This window comes from Scyliorhinus canicula, chromosome 1, assembly GCF_902713615.1.
Source record: "Scyliorhinus canicula chromosome 1, sScyCan1.1, whole genome shotgun sequence".
Classification (NCBI taxonomy): domain Eukaryota; kingdom Metazoa; phylum Chordata; class Chondrichthyes; order Carcharhiniformes; family Scyliorhinidae; genus Scyliorhinus; species Scyliorhinus canicula.
In genome coordinates, this window is record NC_052146.1 from 218,288,412 (window position 1) to 218,305,074 (window position 16,663).

The 16,663-nt window shown below is 46.9% G+C and overlaps 1 protein-coding gene across 1 annotated transcript in view; it reads right to left on the reverse strand.

The window, feature by feature from the left end:
* ehbp1 (EH domain binding protein 1) overlaps positions 1-16,663 on the reverse strand; it is a 481,622-nt gene that overhangs the window by 283,357 nt on the left and 181,602 nt on the right. The window contains 2 exon segments of the mRNA XM_038807817.1: positions 33-164; positions 7,149-7,253. Coding sequence (XP_038663745.1) covers positions 33-164; positions 7,149-7,253 — 237 coding nt within the window.

A 16,663-nucleotide genomic window follows, 5' to 3' on the forward strand; every position in this document is an offset into this window, starting at 1 on the left:
TGCACATGCTACAGTGAAATAAAATCTTCTACCTTCTCTATCAGCATCATCATCTAGGTCTCCAAATGGATTTGATCCATGAGTTTCGAGCTCACTAAATGGGTCGAGTCTTGTGATAGGGGGTTCCTCCTCCTCTTCCAAAAAGTTGAGTTTATTTATAAGTTCTGCAAAAGATATTATATAATTTCATTCCACCATTTTCGCATGTGGTTTTCTGATGGCAAAACAAAGAAGTGTTTATTCTTATGTGTGAAACTGTGATGAACAGAGATCAATGTAAAGCATCAATTAAAAAATAATAATTTGGTCTCATGCAAGTTAATTCAAAATGGAATCCACTACACATTTTAAATTTAACTAAGTAGATGGGTGGAACTGTGACACTGAGTTTTGGAGCAGTGACAAAATAGGAGAGAGCGTTTCCAGTTTTGCACTCTGCTCACACACAGCTTTTAAAAGCTGCATTATGCAGGTAGGTGATGAGCAGAGGCAAGGCAAGGATTCTAGAATGTGGCATAACTGATAGCTCGAGGGCTGGTATGGACAAAGCATCTGGGAGCAAGTGACTTGTTTCTTGGAGGCAGGAATGTGTTACATGGCAAGATAAACAATGGGGATAATTCTCCAGAAAATAAATTCAACAGTACAATAAATAAACATTTCACTGTAAATGCCAGCATTGACCTTCTTATCTTCAATTACATTTTTATGTAATTCATTCAATTAGGACTCTGTAGATACTGGACCAGTATAATAAGAGATACACTTGTATCTTTGGTAGAAATGATTCAAACCCTGCACAATCACAATACCAGAAACTTAATATGAAAATTATCAGGTCAGTTTTTTAAAACCATGAAATGTCTTATCCTTTTGGTCTTTCAGTCAAACATTTTCAAACAACTATATTATAGCAACATCCCATAGTCAACCTCGAATCAGAGGCACCTTCCTTTTTACGAGGCTCTTGAATCAGGGCCATGTGACCTTCTGCACCAAACTGAACCACACAGTGTCTAGTCAGAATTCTCTCACCACCAGACATGCCTGTTTACAATGGCATAGTTTAGTTGTGGTAGCTATTACAATCAGCACCGTGACAAATAAAATATTTCGTAATCAGCAGCAGAAAGGTAAGAAAGCTAGCATGCACAGTGGAGAATCTGCTCCATTGAAGAATAACTACTGCTTTTTTTCTTCATTCATTATAATCCACAAGTCATGGAGGTTTGTGGACGCATTGGAGTTGCATTACAGTCCCAAAAAAAACCCAAAAGATTTGTGGGTTGAGTATATTAGCTACCTCAGCACGAAAATTCAAGTCAAAATAAGACAATACAATGCAGTTATCCTGCAAGTTTGTCTTGTGCAGAAAAGCCCGTGTGGCAAATCTTGACCGGGGATTGTGTTGAGCTAATACAGAAGCAGTGGCTTTGTGAGTTTGATTTCTCATTTCCATAGGGAAGAGCGGATTTCTGTCCATAAAGTCACAGACGTCCATATTTTCACCACCACATCAATATTCTAAAGAAATACAATAACATCTTTGGTCATATGAATTTCTGACACTATTCACAATAATAATTCACAATATAAACAGTAGATCATTTTCAGAGGTGAGTGCCATATAGAGCAGGGGAACTCAACAATCAAAGCCAAGAACTAAAAGTGCCTTAGCAGAAATCAGAGCAAAGCATAGGTGTCTGTAATTCCCACTACACCATGGAATCCACAGGACCCAACAGTTTCAGAGGAAATCATAAAAGATCAGCTTTGGAGGAGAAAATATTGTGCACCATTCCACCTTTAATAAACATAGAAAACAAGAATCGTAATATTCCAAAGTTATTCGATGTGCTGATGGAATAAATTAAACAAATGGTTTCTGTGTAAAACCAGCTGGTCTCAAAGCATTAAGAAAGAATGCCACAAGTAAATATTTGGCCCATCAAAGTTCCCTACTCTAGAAAGGGTGCAAAATATTCCATAGAATATTCAAAGAATCTATTCCACCCCATCAGAGGTAAAGTTATGGAAGACTACTCCCTAAACCCCAGTGGTAATCAAGCAAAACTCCAGTCTATGTTCACAGTTTATTCAATCTCCGGTAGTTACTTATCTTTGTATAACACTCCTATGCCTGCCCAACAGCATCAGAAACTGGAAGGTTAGATCTTCACACTATCAAAACTTCAACAAAAGCAAAATACCACCGATGCTCAAAATCTGCAATCCTGTTCCAGATGTTTATTCATACTTAAATCCACGCCTCCACCCTATCCCCGTAACTCAGTAACCCCACCTAACCTCTTGGACATTAAGGGACAATTTAGCATGACCAATCCACCTAACCTGCACACTTTGGACTGTGGGAAGAAACTGGAGCACACGGTGGAAACCAACTCAGACAAGGGGAGAAAGTGCAAACTCCACACAGACAGTCACCCGAGGCCGGAATTGAACCCAGAGCGGTGAAAGCACATTAATTGTGAATTCTATACCTCTGAGCGCAATCAAAGTTAAACACTTAATACAACATTGTTGTATCCCAAGCCAAAAACTGCTACAACCTCAGCATCTGCACATTATCCCATTGTGTTATAGATATGTACTGAGCACCAGTGGGATTGGAACTCACCGTGCTTGGTCAATGTAAGATCCTCAGGAACAGGATAGGAAGGAAACCTTTCTCCCAGCCAAGTGGGTTGGAAACAATGCAAGCTTGAGGTGAGCAAGGACTGTATACCAACCATAGTTTTCAATCATCTGCCAAACTCAAAAGCACAGACTTTGAAGCTTTAGTTTGGCCCAATCAATAGTCAATCATCTAATTCAATTAAAAAATACCAGAGCTTACATGGTTTCTGGAACAAAATAGTCTTGGATCACCCGAAGTGCATCAGGGTAATTGGATTCTTCAAGATCACCCTAATCTGTCAGTTTTAGGAACTCTGAAAATCAGCAGGGAGTTAGTGAGATTGTGGTGAAACCACTGAGTTGTATTGTGCTGCCACAGTATTACATGTTGTACAGTATTGCCACTATATTACATGTTGTACGGTTTTGGCTCTGCCCATAGCTCCTCCCTCTAGGGCCTGGGTATATAAGCTGCCGAACTTTCACACAGCCTCATTCTGGGGCACACTGCCAGTTCTGTTGTAAGTCAATTAAAGCCATAGTTAATTCATTCTGCGTTCTCCATCTTGATTGATGGCATATCTGAGATTGACCATCACCATTACTAATATACTTTAGTGACGGTCTCTAGCCACACCAGTTGGAACATGTGGAGCAGGATTGGCTTGCTTATGTTCTTAATTTTAGCCAGGTGACATGGCAACAGATTGGTAATGGTGTCAGAAGCTGCCAGCCTAGAGCTTGCCCAATCATGAATTCTAATCCAAAGGGAGAAATAATAATGCACGAGACAGGTCAGCCACAATGTAACAGCCGCAACTGAACTTCACCCTGTGAATATCCTATTTCTCCAGGAGAATGTTTTGGATTTTATTCTGAAGGAAAACACTGGAAAAACAGGCGAACAAGATAACTGTGATTGTCAGCAGGATACCAACCACAGCACTGCACCTGACCTAGCCCAGCACATTCTGACAATCTGGGGTAATGATGGAAAAGTTAAGTAAACTAGCACAGAATGTGGCATTTCATAAAATCAGTACCAAATAAGACCACGTGGCTCATAGTGTCTGTGCCAGTTAGAATGAACTACTTTAGTCTCACTGCTCATTCCTTTACTTTATTCAAATATTTATCCACTTCCCTTTGAAAAAAAATCATGTCTTCTGGTCGAGGAATGCATTTTCCTGTTCCAACAACAGGTGGTGGGGGGGCTTGGTCACCTCCAACCCCTCACAACGAGGGTTCGCTGGTCCTGTCAAAGCTTTGGCCTTTCAGATCAACAAGGATGCTGTTATTATCCTGCAGTTCTTCAATAATCCTGGACTTTACTCCCTTGGGTGATTACGTTGTTGATTATTTGTCACTGACTTTTCTGGGTGTGCGAGGTGTGAGCACGAGGGCGAAAGTCACCTGTTATCCCATTCTAGTAAAAGCTACATTGAGTTATGTAAAATGACGATTCTTTTTCTATTCAGTGATGGGGTCTCCCCAGATGTGCCTGGCATAACCTTTTTTAATGTTAATGGGGGTGATGCACTTCCCTGAGTGTGGCTGGTGAGGTACAGATTGTCTTGGGTGCAGGTTTTAGGGTGCTGGAGGTCTTGGCGAATGATTCCGGTGTGTCAGAATGTGCTGGGCTAGGTCAGGTACAGTGCTGTGGTTGGCCCCCTTGGATTTTGGGATGTCTCTTCTCAAAAGCACTTATTAGGGAAACCTTGAAAGGTTGAGTTTTGCTTCTTCTGTGCAGTGGGGCCTGGGGTGAGCCGAGTCCTGTACTTTAGTTAATATCCTGTTGCTCCCCTAATAATTGGGACGCTTTCTTATTTGAATGAGCAGCTTGTACTCTTCTTCATTAATGGGTGATGGATGCGTGCCTATGGCGAGGTCCTGATCCTTTGTTACCCTGTAAACCACTCCTAGTAGTTCTAGTTCTTCTTCCTTTTATGATTTTCTTGGGAGGTGTTGACAGCACTGATTATATTCCAAACACGTTGCTGCTGGCCCTCTCTGTATAAATGCATGAATGATTCTGGGTTCGAGACTGGGTTTATGTTGTGTTGTATGATATTTATGTAACAGCCTTTTAGATCTGCGGTTCTCATGTAGTTCTGTTGTATGTTTCCTTATTTTAAGGGTGTATATGGTTCCTGTGTGGATGCAGATGGGTCTAGTATCTGAGGATAAGAGGTTGCAGTGTGTCACTGGTGCCTCTGGAGTTGAGGGAGATAGATATTGGTGCACGCCCGAACATGGCACAAAACATTTATCCGGAATTCATGTCACAATTGTGAGTAATTGCCGCATGGAAAGGTGTGCACCATTTTACCAAGTCTTCATGGTTTTATCCTGTTTCTCCTTGTTCTCTGGTTGGGCTTATAAAGGCATCAAGTTATATTTAATGATTGTATCGAGCTCGTTATACTGCTGTTCTCCAACCGCCCTCCCCCAATATTCATGTCTGATGAGCTTTTTTCTTTGCTTGCTGTGCTGCATCATTCTGGTGGTTTGATGTGTTCTTTGTCAAAATGTAAAACGTTATTAAATACACTTTTTAAAAATTGCATCTTTCCAATTAGTACCAATTCATTTTTTCCACTTTTTTATCTTGCCTAAACCCTTCATACTTTTGAGTAACAATCAAATGTCCTCTTAATCATCCATTCCAATATAAAAGATCCAGTTTCTTCTGCTAGTCGTTTCTTAACATGAAATACTCACATTGTGGTTTAATTTTTTTTTTTAATTTAGTGTACCCAATTATTTTTTTCCAATTAAGGGGCAATTTAGCGTGGCCAATCCACCTACCCTGCACATCTTTTGAATTGTGGGGCGAAACCCACGCAGACACGGGGAGAATGTGCAAACTCCACACGGACAGTGACCCAGGGCCGGGATTCGAACCCGGGTCCTCATCGCCGTAGGCAACAACGCTAACCACTGTGCCACCGTGCTGCCCCCATTGTGGTTTAATATTAATGGATCTCTTCAAGACCCTACACAAGGCATTGACATATTTTTGAAAATACATGCACAAATTTAAGCACAAGATTTTAATTACTACATTCTTGAGGCCCTGCATCATAATTTAGCGGGTTTACAATTTTATTTCCATCAGAAGCATGTACTGATCTATTGACGGAACAAAGACTCAAACAGCAATGATGCCATTTCCATATTTGCTTTTTCCAATGTTACTGAATATAGAACTGAATTATCAATTGATGGCATGGGAGAGCTCATCTACATTGACTGCAGTCCATAAGAACAAAAATGCCAGAAAACCTCAGCAGGTCAGACAGCATGTGTGGAAAGAAACAGAGTTACCTTTCAGGTCAATGACCTTTCAGTCTACAGTCAGTACCTGCATCAATATGGTTGAAACTGCTGCTCAGTCCGGAACTAATATGTGGTGTAGTCCATATGTAACTCTGCTGATTAAGCAAATGATTTGGAGTGGGGTGAACGGGGGCGCAAGGTTTGGAAAGGGAAATGCTGTTTCTTTCTCCCTTTATTTAAACTTGCTTCAAGTCCTAGAGCTTGACCACACTTAGTTTTCACCAAGGACCACATATGTTTCAACTCTGATGGTATCAATTATTTCTTTATCTCAGTCTGGTTCAGTAGCATATGTACTGAAGTGTCAATAAAACGTGACATATTAGGATGCTGAATCATATTCATGATCATTCAGAATTCCCAATCACAGATTTGTTATGCAAAGTCCAATTCAGAGGTCAGACATTTTTGTTGCCAGCCAAGCCACGCACACTTTGAAAAAGCTCCACGGTGAAGCAATAAATGAAGAAGAGGGAGAAAAGAAACAAAAGAAACAGCAAAATTCTCAGCAGCAGGAAAACGTGACATAAGGCAGCTGTAGAAATCTCCTTGTGCTTTAGTCTGTGGAAATCAGGGCACATGCAGCGAAGTCGCACTCAAGTATGAGGCACTGAAGGTAGCATGTGCGCTTGCCTGAAATGAAAAGGCAATTCAATGCAAAACTTAAAAACCTGACACATATATAAATATTTTACAGTGCTGGTAGGAGAATATCATATGATTTCACATGAAAAGGTCAAAGTGATAGGTTTTCCTGCGATCAATCCCAATTGACTAATGTGATCAATTGCAATTGGCTAACCTATCCATGATATGTAAACTGTAACAAAGAAAAACAGGTTGTTCAAGAAACTGTACTTTTTGATTATGACAATAAGATGTACTTCAAATTAAAGATATACCATTTATACCAATGTAGAATAAAATCCCACATGCAGCACTCTATCACAAGAAGGTATAGGAAAGAGTATTTTATACAGATACTGCTGTCCACAGACAGTAAACAAAAAAGTATAACGCATGCTATTGCTCAAAATTACAAAATAGCATATCAGCAGATGCAAGAAAATAACATAGGCAAAGACAGGATGGTTGAAGTGACAGAACATTACAGCTCACCAACTACAGCACAGAAGCAGAGCAAGAGAGAGAAAGGAAGAAAGCTTGTAGACCTTCAGAAGAACTGGTTGATTTAGCTGCAGGCTTATTTGCTTGTTTTAGGCAGTCATCTTGTTCTTCATCTAAGCTGCTCAGAGCATTCAACTGGTTTACTATCTCTGTAAACAGAAGCCAGTTGAAATAATAAGGAGGTCAGGAATTTCTGCAACAAGCAACAGAGGCAAAATCCCGAAAGACATTTCTTATCAGATTCAAGTTATTCCTCATTTGCAATTCCCACAGGAGTTTTATGTTTTTCAAATTGTACAGTTGGTGAGCATTTTTCCCCACAGTTACATGAAAAATGAACCAGAGACTTTGTTATTTTGCCTACTTCCAAATACAGTTGCCAGAGTTGTCTTCTACTTATGTGATTATGATTAAAGCTGTTAGTTGTGTTTCAGCATTACCACATTGAAAGCAGATGAGGCTAAAAACATTAAACTTGAGGATTACATGTCTGTAATAGTTTTATACGATTCTTACATTTATTAAAGCATTAGCGTGAGGATTAGCTTTTCAATCTTCAAGAAAATACAATGTTACGCCATTATTGACATTTGATACAGTAATGCAGAAGACAGTGCATTTTAATAAAACCAAAGAAACTGTAATCTTCAAAATTGTTGCACTGTCGTTGTTCTGAAGGATGCATCCACAGTCTTCCATCGAGTTCCTGACCTTGTCCAAAGCCCCAAATGCTCAATTCCTGGCATCATCTCCAAATTACAATCAAGTGGTTTCTATTGAGTTTTTACTTTGGAGTTATCTAACAAGCTGGCATCAAAATCTGATCTCATTATATGTGGGCATTACTGGCAAGGTCAGCATGTGTTGCCTTCCTGAACCACTGCAGCTCAAATGGTGTGGATACACCCAGAATGCTGTTCGGGAGGGAGTTTCAGGATTTTAACACAGCCACAGTAAAGGAATACTGTAGTAATATATTTCCAAGTTAAGATGGTATGTGTCACCTACAGAGTTGTAGAGTTCCCATGTGCTTGAGCCTTTGCTCTTTGCGATTTTGAAAGGTTCTATTGGAGAAGGTTGGTGAGTTTCTGTAGTACAAAAATGATGCACATTATTGCACTATGTACCAGCGGTGGAGAATGTTTATGGTAGTCAATGGGTGTTGATCAAATGGGCTGTTTTACAGACATATAAACTTATGAATTAGGAGTAATAGGCCATTATATAGCTTCTTGCGTGTTGTTGGAGCTGCATTCATTCAGGCAAGCAGGAAGTATTCCATCACACACCTGACTTCTGCCTTGAAGATGGTAGACAGGTTTTGGGGACTCCAAGAGGTGAATTACTCACTGCAGAATTCCCAGCACCTGATCCACTCTTGTAGCCATAGGAGGTCAACAACACCTCCAAAATGTTGATGCTAGAGTATTGAAGGTTGGTAATGCTGTTTAATGTTATGGGAACATTGCAAGACGAATATTACAGAGGTGCAAAAATCATAGCGTACTTAAAATGGGGAACTTTAATTATCCAAATATAGACTGGGATAGTACTGGTGTCAAGGGCAGAGAGGGTCAAGGGTCCCTGAGGTGTTAAATACATATTTTGCGTCTTCTTTATCAAGGAAGAGTGTGCTGGCCATGGTAATTCAGACACGAACGGGTTTTAATTTGAAATAGAGGTGGTTTTCAATAGCTTATCTGTACTTAGATTTGATAAGACACCAGGATTAGATAAATTGCACCCAAGGATGCTGAGGGAAATGAGAGTGGAAATTGCAGACACTGGCCATAATTGTTCAGTCTTCCTTAGACTCGGGGTTGGTGTCAGAGGACTGGAGAATTGTAAAAGCTACATTCTTGTTCAAAAAAGGGCACAAGTATATGCACAGCAACCACAGGCCAGTCAGTTCAACTTCAGTTGGGGCAGCATGGTGGTGCAGTGCGTTAGCCCTGCTGCCTCACGACACCGAGGTTCAATCCCGGCTCTGGGTCACTGTCCGTGTGCAGTTTGCACATTCTCCCCGTGTTTGTGTGGGTTTCGCCCCCACAACCCAAAGATGTGCAGGTTAGGTGGATTAGCCACATTAAATTGCCCCTTAATTGGAAAAAACAGATTGGGTCCTCTAAATTTATATTTTAAAAAAGTTTAACTTCAGTTGTGGGGAAACCTCTAGAAATAATAGTTTGCAACAAAGTTAATAGTTACGAGGACAAATGTGGGATAATTAAGGAAAGTTAGCTTGGATTTCTTGAGGGGAAATCTCCTTTAACTACCTTGCTGTAGTTTTATTGAAAAGGTAACAGAGAGGAGTGACAATGGCAATGTTGTTAATGGGTTGCACATCTACTTCCAAAAGGTGTTTGATAGGGTGCCATCCAACAGACTTGCGAAAAAATTCCAGTAAGTCCCCAGCCACACCGAGGCACAGGTCACAGCTGACCTCCACCCCAACAAGACCCGCCTGCGAGCAATTAGTGAGGCGAAGACAAAGACATCTGCCCCCGCACCCACCTGCAGCTCCGGCTGGTCTGACAATGCAAATATGACTTCTAGGGGACTGGGCTCCACATCCACATTCAGAACCCCGGAAAAGCTGCTGAAAGCCATCCTCCAAACCTTTCTAGCTTTGGGCAGGCCCAAAACATATGTATATGGCTGGTAGAGCTTCTCCCACATTGCTCACAGACATCCTCCAATCCCCTCGAACAGCCGGCTCATCCTAGACTTTGTAAGGTGCGCCCTTTACGCTACCTTCAGCTGTATGAACCCCAGCCTCGCAGACGACGTTGAGCCAGTTACCCTCCACAGCACCACAATCCCTCCTTCAGCGCCACACCCAGCTCTCCCTCCCACTTTGGCTTAACCCCCTGCATGGACACCCCATCATCCTCCAAAATCCTCCTCTAAATCGCCAAGATGTCCCCCCGTCCGCTGAGAGCACCACCTACAACAACAAGGGGGAAGGTGCTATTGGGAAGACCTTCCTCGCAAAGTCCTGCACCTGCATATACCTGAAACTTTCACCCACGCCAACCTAAACTTCTCGCTCAGCTCCTCCAAGCTCACAAACCGTCCTCCCAGAAACAGATCCTTCATCTCCTAAATCCCCTTCTCTTCCCATCTCCAGAAACTGCCATCCATCCTCGCCGGCTCAAATCAAAGATTCCCCCTAATCGGCATGCCCCCAAACACTGCCCCCACCCTAAAATGCTGCCAAAACTGCCTTCAGATCTTCAGCGTGGATCTCCGCCACCACTGGACTCCACTGGGCCATCGGGAGTGGTACCGTTGTTAGCACCCGCAATCCCGACCCCCCTCCATGAGCCTGCCTCCATTTCCATTCTCACCCGCAAAGCCCCATCCCTGAACTTTCTCTGCTGCCCAAGTAATACTTCAAGTTCGGGAGGCATAGCCACCCCCCTTGCCATCCCCTTTGCAGTATCACCTTCATTATCCTCACCACCTTCCCCCACACAGACAAACAAGGGGATCAGACTGTCCCAACCCTCTAAAAAATACCTTGGGCAAAAAGGCGGGCGGGCACTGAAACAGAATCAAGAATCGCGATAAAATCTTCATTTTTACTGCCTGTACCCAGGCTACCATCAACAGAGGAAGATTGTCCCACCTCAACAAGCCGGACATCACCCAGCCCACCATGCTAGTGAAATTGGACTTATGGTGGCTTGCCCAGTCCGGGGCAACTTCTCCGTATCTAATGCCACCACCATCTCCATCTCACTTCCCTCAGCCGGAGAAAGCACCACATTCAACAGCCTCCTCACATTCGATGACAACTGCCAGCCCTTTATGAACCCCGTCTGATTCTCCCCAATCACCCTCGGAAGACCCTCCAACATTAATGGCAGCATCTTTGCCAGCCTCCTCCCCCCCCTCCATTCCGTCTTGTCTCGCATCCAGACTATCTCCCTCGCTGCGGTCTCCCTCTGGAGCTGACCTGCCAACATACTCCCTGCCTTCTCCCATGCTCATAGACAGACCCCCTCGTCTTTCCCAACTGACGCACCATATTTCCCATGGATAATAGATCAAACCTTGGCGTCACGGTGGTACAGTGGCTAGCACTGCTGACTCACAGCTCCAGGGTCCCGGGTTCAAATCCAGCCTCGGGTGACTGTCTGTATGGGGTTTGTACTTTCTCCCCGTGTCTGCGTGGGTTTCCTCCAGGTGCTCCGGTTTCCTCCCATAGTCCAAAGATGTGCAGGTTAGGTAGATTATCCATGCTAAATTGCCCCTTAGTGTCCAAAAGGTTATGATGTGGCGATGCCGGCTTTGGATTAGGGTGGGCACAGTAAGAAGTCTTACAACATCAGGTTAAAGTCCAAAAGGTTTGTTTGGAATCACTAGCTTTCGGAGCGTAGCTTCTTCATCAGGTGTTGTAAGACTTCTTACTGTCCAAAAGGTTAGGTGGAGTTACCGGGTTACGGGGAAAGGATGTGGGCTTAAGTGTGCTGCTCTTTCAAAAGGCCGGTGCAGACCAGATGGACCGAATGGCCTCATTCTGCACTGTAAATTCTACGATTCTATGAAGCTTGCCTGCAACTCCTTCCTCTTTGCCAGGAGCCCAGGGTCCGAGTCCCCCACGTACCTTCCACTCATCTCCAAAATCTCTTCTATGAACCATTGCCATTCATCCCCCTCCTCCCTATCCACCTCAGCCTTCAACAAGATCACCTCCCACCTCACCACCGCCTTCAGATCCCCCCAAACCACTGATGGTGAGATCTACCCCATGCTAATTTAACCCCACATACTCCTTAATCACCTTCCCCATCTTGTCACAGAAGCTCTGATCTGCCAAAAACCCCACATCCTTCCTCCACCCTGGCTTCTGGGCTGCCCCTTTTCTCCAATACCACATCCATGATCCAAAATCGCAATTGCCGAATACCCTGCCCTGTCAACACCGCCTTTTCCACAGAATCCTGGAAAACACCTTGTGTACCGGGGTGGAAAATGAATACTCTCGGGTGTCGAAATCGCCATGAGTCAACCCTTCCATCTCCCTCATCAACCTGGCTAATTGAGACTTCCGGTGTGCATCATGCAGTGAGTGTGCACACAGAGGCAGCTCCTGCCTAAGGTTGCAGAAAAGAGCTCTTTTTTGGGCAGCACGGGTTGGAATTTCGATGAAAAGGCGCGGGTGAAGGTTCAAGGAGTATTTTCCCCGCAGGAATAGGATGTTTCTTGGTTATCAGACCCTCAGAAACAGTGCAAGATTTGTCTGAACAGCAGCAAACGAAAGCCTCTGCAAGCATGCAAGTGGGGGAAGGGCCAACTTATAGGTCTCAAGCTGACCTGAGGGCCTTTATGAAAGCTGAATTCTAGCAGCAGAGGGAAGAACTGTGAAGAGATCTCACCAAGGCCATTGAAGAAACGGGGACGGACTTCCGGTAGCGGTGATGCGGAGCTAAGCCGCACGTTCAGTGGCTCCCACTATTTTCGGACTTTGGGGCTCTTTTAAGGGCTCGTAGTGGTGCTGTTTGGACTTTTCACCGTGTGGGAACACTCCTTCTCAGATTCTCCACCGGTGGATGGCCTGGACTAGGAGTGGAGCGGTCAGAAAATCGGCTTTGTAGCTGCGGCTAAGCTGCACCGCAGCTCCCTCTACTTAAGGACTTTTGGGCCGATTTGAGGGCCTCAAACGGCGCTGTCTCGCCGAATCCTGGTGGGGGAAGGTATCTAGAGGAGCATTCCCCATAATTTATGGTGCTCACCCGGAGTAGGGCAAAGGAAAAAGCTGCAGCAGCTCCCCAAGAAAAGCGAGGGAAGAAGGACAAAATGGCGGAAGTGGGCGCAGGAGCAGCAGGCCTCTCTTCTGCGCTGTTTTGCGGAGCTGAAGGCTGAGTTGCTGGACTCCCTGAATGCGACTACCAAAAAGCTGCTTGGGGCTCAGGAGGTGTCCATTCGGGAGTTGCAGCAGCAGGCCGCTGAGCGGGAGGAGGAGGCCGTGGTCCTCGTGGGGAAAGTGGAGTTGCACGAGGCACTTCACAAAAAATGGCAAGACCGCTTGGAGGAGCTGGACGTTCGCACGAGGCGAAAGAATTTGAGGATCCTGAGCCTGGCGGAGGGGCTGGAAGGGTCGGATCTCCTGTCGTACGTGACCACGATGTTGAGCTCGTTGATGGGAGCGGGGTCCTTCCATTTGCCCCTGGAGCTTGAGGGAGCTCACAGAGTGCTGGCCAGGAGGCCTAAGGCAAATGAACCCCCGCGGGCGGTGCTGGTGCGGTTCCATCGATTTAGTGACCGGGAGTGTGTGCTGCGCTTGGCCAAGAAAGAGAGGAGCAGCAAGTGGGAGAATTCGGTAGCGCGAATCTACCAGGACTGGAGTGCGGAGGTGGCAAAGCGGCGGGCCGGGTTCAACCGGACGAAGGCGGTGCTGCATGCCAAGCAGGTCAGATTTGGAATGCTGCAGCCTGCGCGTCTGTGGGTGACATATAAGGACCGGCACCATTACTTCGAGTCCCCGGAGGAGGCGTGGGCCTTTGTACAGGCGGAGAAGCTGGACTCGAACTAGGGTCTGGGGACACACTATGGCCGTTGCTGTTTTTGCTGTTGCTGTTCTTCAATTTTGACACGTGTTTTTTTTATGCTGGTTTTCTTTTTGCTCTGTTTCCGGGTGGGTTTGTCTGTTGGGTATGGGTGTGGGGTATGTGGGGAACATTGGTGGTATGTGCTTTATATGTTCTCTTCAGTACGGAGCTGGGGATTGGGGTGAAACTGGATTTTGAGGAGCTGCGTCGGAAGGGTGGGGTGTGGCAGTGTGAAAGCGCGGGCTTTCCTCTGGTTGTCCGCGCTGCGGGGCAGGGGGGGGCGGAGCTGGAGGTGGGGGCGTGGCCTCTACTGGTTTTCTTTCCCGCGCTGAAGCGGTGCCAAGGAGGTGTGGCAAGAGGGGGATGACCCCATGCCGGGAGGAGATGGGTTTTGGCAGGAGCTGCCGGGTCAGCAGAAGTCAGCTGACTCACGGAAGTACCATGGAGGGTGCGTCGTGGCTAGGAGGGGTCCTAGCCTGGGGGGGTGGGGGGGGGATACTGGGTTGCTGCTGGAATGGCCAGGAAGGAGCTGGCGTGGGCCGGGGGGGTAGAGGAGAGGCGTTATCGCCATGGGGAACGGGTAAGGCGGGGCGAGCTGGCCTGGGGCGAGCAGTCGATAAGCTATGGCTAGCCGGCGGGGGAGAGGGGCAGCTTGCCCTCTGATCCGGCTGATTACCTGGAACGTGAGGGGGCTGAATGGGCCGGTTAAGAGAACTAGGGTAATTTCTCATCTGAAGGGGCTGAAGGCGGACGTGGCTATGCTCCAGGAGACCCACTTGAAGGTGGCGGACAAGGTTCGTCTGAGGAAGGGGTGGGTGGGGCAGGCTTTTCACTCATGATTGGACGCGAAGAACCGGGGGGTGGCGATTCTGATCGGGAAGAGGGTGGCGTTCGAGGCGGCTGAGGTGGTGTCGGACAAGGAGGGCAGATATATTATGGTGAAGGGTAGGCTGCAGGGAGAGAAGGTGGTGCTGGTTAATGTATATGCCCCGAATTGGGATGATGCCGGCTTCATGAGGCGCTTGTTGGGCCGCATTCCGGACCTGGAGGCAGGGGGCCTGATCATGGGGGGAGACTTTAACACAGTGCTGGATTCCCCACTGGACCGGTCCAGTTCAAGGACGGGTAGTAGACCAGCGGCGGCCAAAGTACTGAGGGGGTTTATGGACCAGATGGGAGGGGTGGATCCCTGGAGGTTTGGGAGGCCGAGAGCGCGGGAGTATTCCTTTTTCTCTCATGTCCATAGGGTCTAATCCCAAATAGATTTTTTCATCCTGAGCAGGGGATTGATCCCGAAGGTGCAGGATGCAGAGTATTCGGCCATAGCAATTTCAGACCATGCTCCGCACTGGGTTGATCTGGAGATGGGGGAGGCGCGGGACCAGCGCCCGCTCTGGCGCCTGGATGTGGGGCTGCTGGCTGATGAGGAGGTGTGTAGGAGGAAGTATTGAGGGGTATCTTGATACCAACGACACGGGGGAGGTCCGGGTGGGGATGGTCTGGGAGGCTCTGAAAGCAGTGATCCGGGGGGAGCTGATCTCCATCCGGGCCCATAGGGAAAGGAGGGAGAGGAAGGAGACGGAGAGACTGGTGGGGGAGCTCCTGGATGTGGACAGGAGGTACCCGGAGGCACCGGAGTAGGGGTTGCTGGGGGAACGGCGTAGTTTGCAGGCCAAATTTGACTTGTTGACCATCAGAAAGGCGGAGACACAGTGGAGGAGGTCGCAGGGCACGGTATATGAGTATGGGGAGAAGGCGAGCAGGATGTTGGCACATCAGCTCCGCAGGCGAGATGCGGCTAGGGAAATTGGTGGAGTGACGGATAGGGGTGGGAATGTAGTGCAGAAGGGGACAGAAGTAAATGGGGTCTTTAGGGACTTCTACGAGGAACTGTACCGGTCAGAACCTCCGATGGGGAGAGGGGGGATGAACTTCATGAACAGGCTATGCTTCCCAAGGGTTCAAGAGGAGCTGGTAGAGGGGCTGGGGGCGCCGATAGAGTTGGAGGAGCTAGTCAGGGGGATTGGACAAATGCAGTCAGGTAAGGCGCCGGGGCCGGACGGGTTCCCGGTGGAATTTTATAAAAAGTATGCGGATCTGGTGGGCCCCCTGTTGGTGCGAGCCTTCAATGTGGCATGGGAGGGGGGGGCTTTGCCCCCGACGATGTCGCGGGCACTGATCTCTCTGATCCTAAAGCGGGATAAGGACCCCTTGCAGTGTGGATCATACAGGCCTATCTCGCTCCTCAATGTTGACGCTAAGTTGCTGGCGAAGATCCTGGCCACCAGGATAGAGGACTGTGTGCCAGGGGTGATACACGAGGATCAGACAGGATTTGTCAAGGGACGGCAGCTCAACACGAATGTGCGGAGACTGCTAAATGTTATTATGATGCCGGCAGTGGAGGGGGAGGCGGAGATAGTGGTGGCGCTGGATGCGGAGAAAGCGTTTGATAGAGTTGAGTGGGGGTACCTGTGGGAGGTGCTGGAGCGGTTCGGATTCGGGGAGGGATTCATCAAATGGGTGAGGCTGCTCTACGCGGCTCCGATGGCAAGTGTAGTTACCAATGGAAGGAGATCGGAGTACTTTAGGCTCTACCGTGGGACCAGGCAGGGGTGCCCCCTGTCCCCCTTGCTCTTTGCACTGGCGATTGAACCTTTGGCTATGGCGTTGAGGGAGTCAGGGGGATGGAGGGGTCTGGTGCGGGGTGGGGAGGAACATCGTGTATCGCTGTATGCGGACGATCTGCTGTTGTATGTGGCGGATCCAGAAGGGGGAATGCCGGTGGTGATGGAGCTGTTAGCGGAATTTGGGGGCTTCTCGGGCTATAAGTTAAATTTAGGCAAGAGTGAGGTATTTGTAGTACACCCGGGTGATCAGGAGGAGGGAATTGGGAGACTCCCGTTTAAGAGGGCAGTGAAGAGTTTCAGATACCTGGGGGTGCAGGTGGCCAGGAGTTGGGGGACTCTCCATAAGCTTAATTTTACCAGGCTGGTGGAACA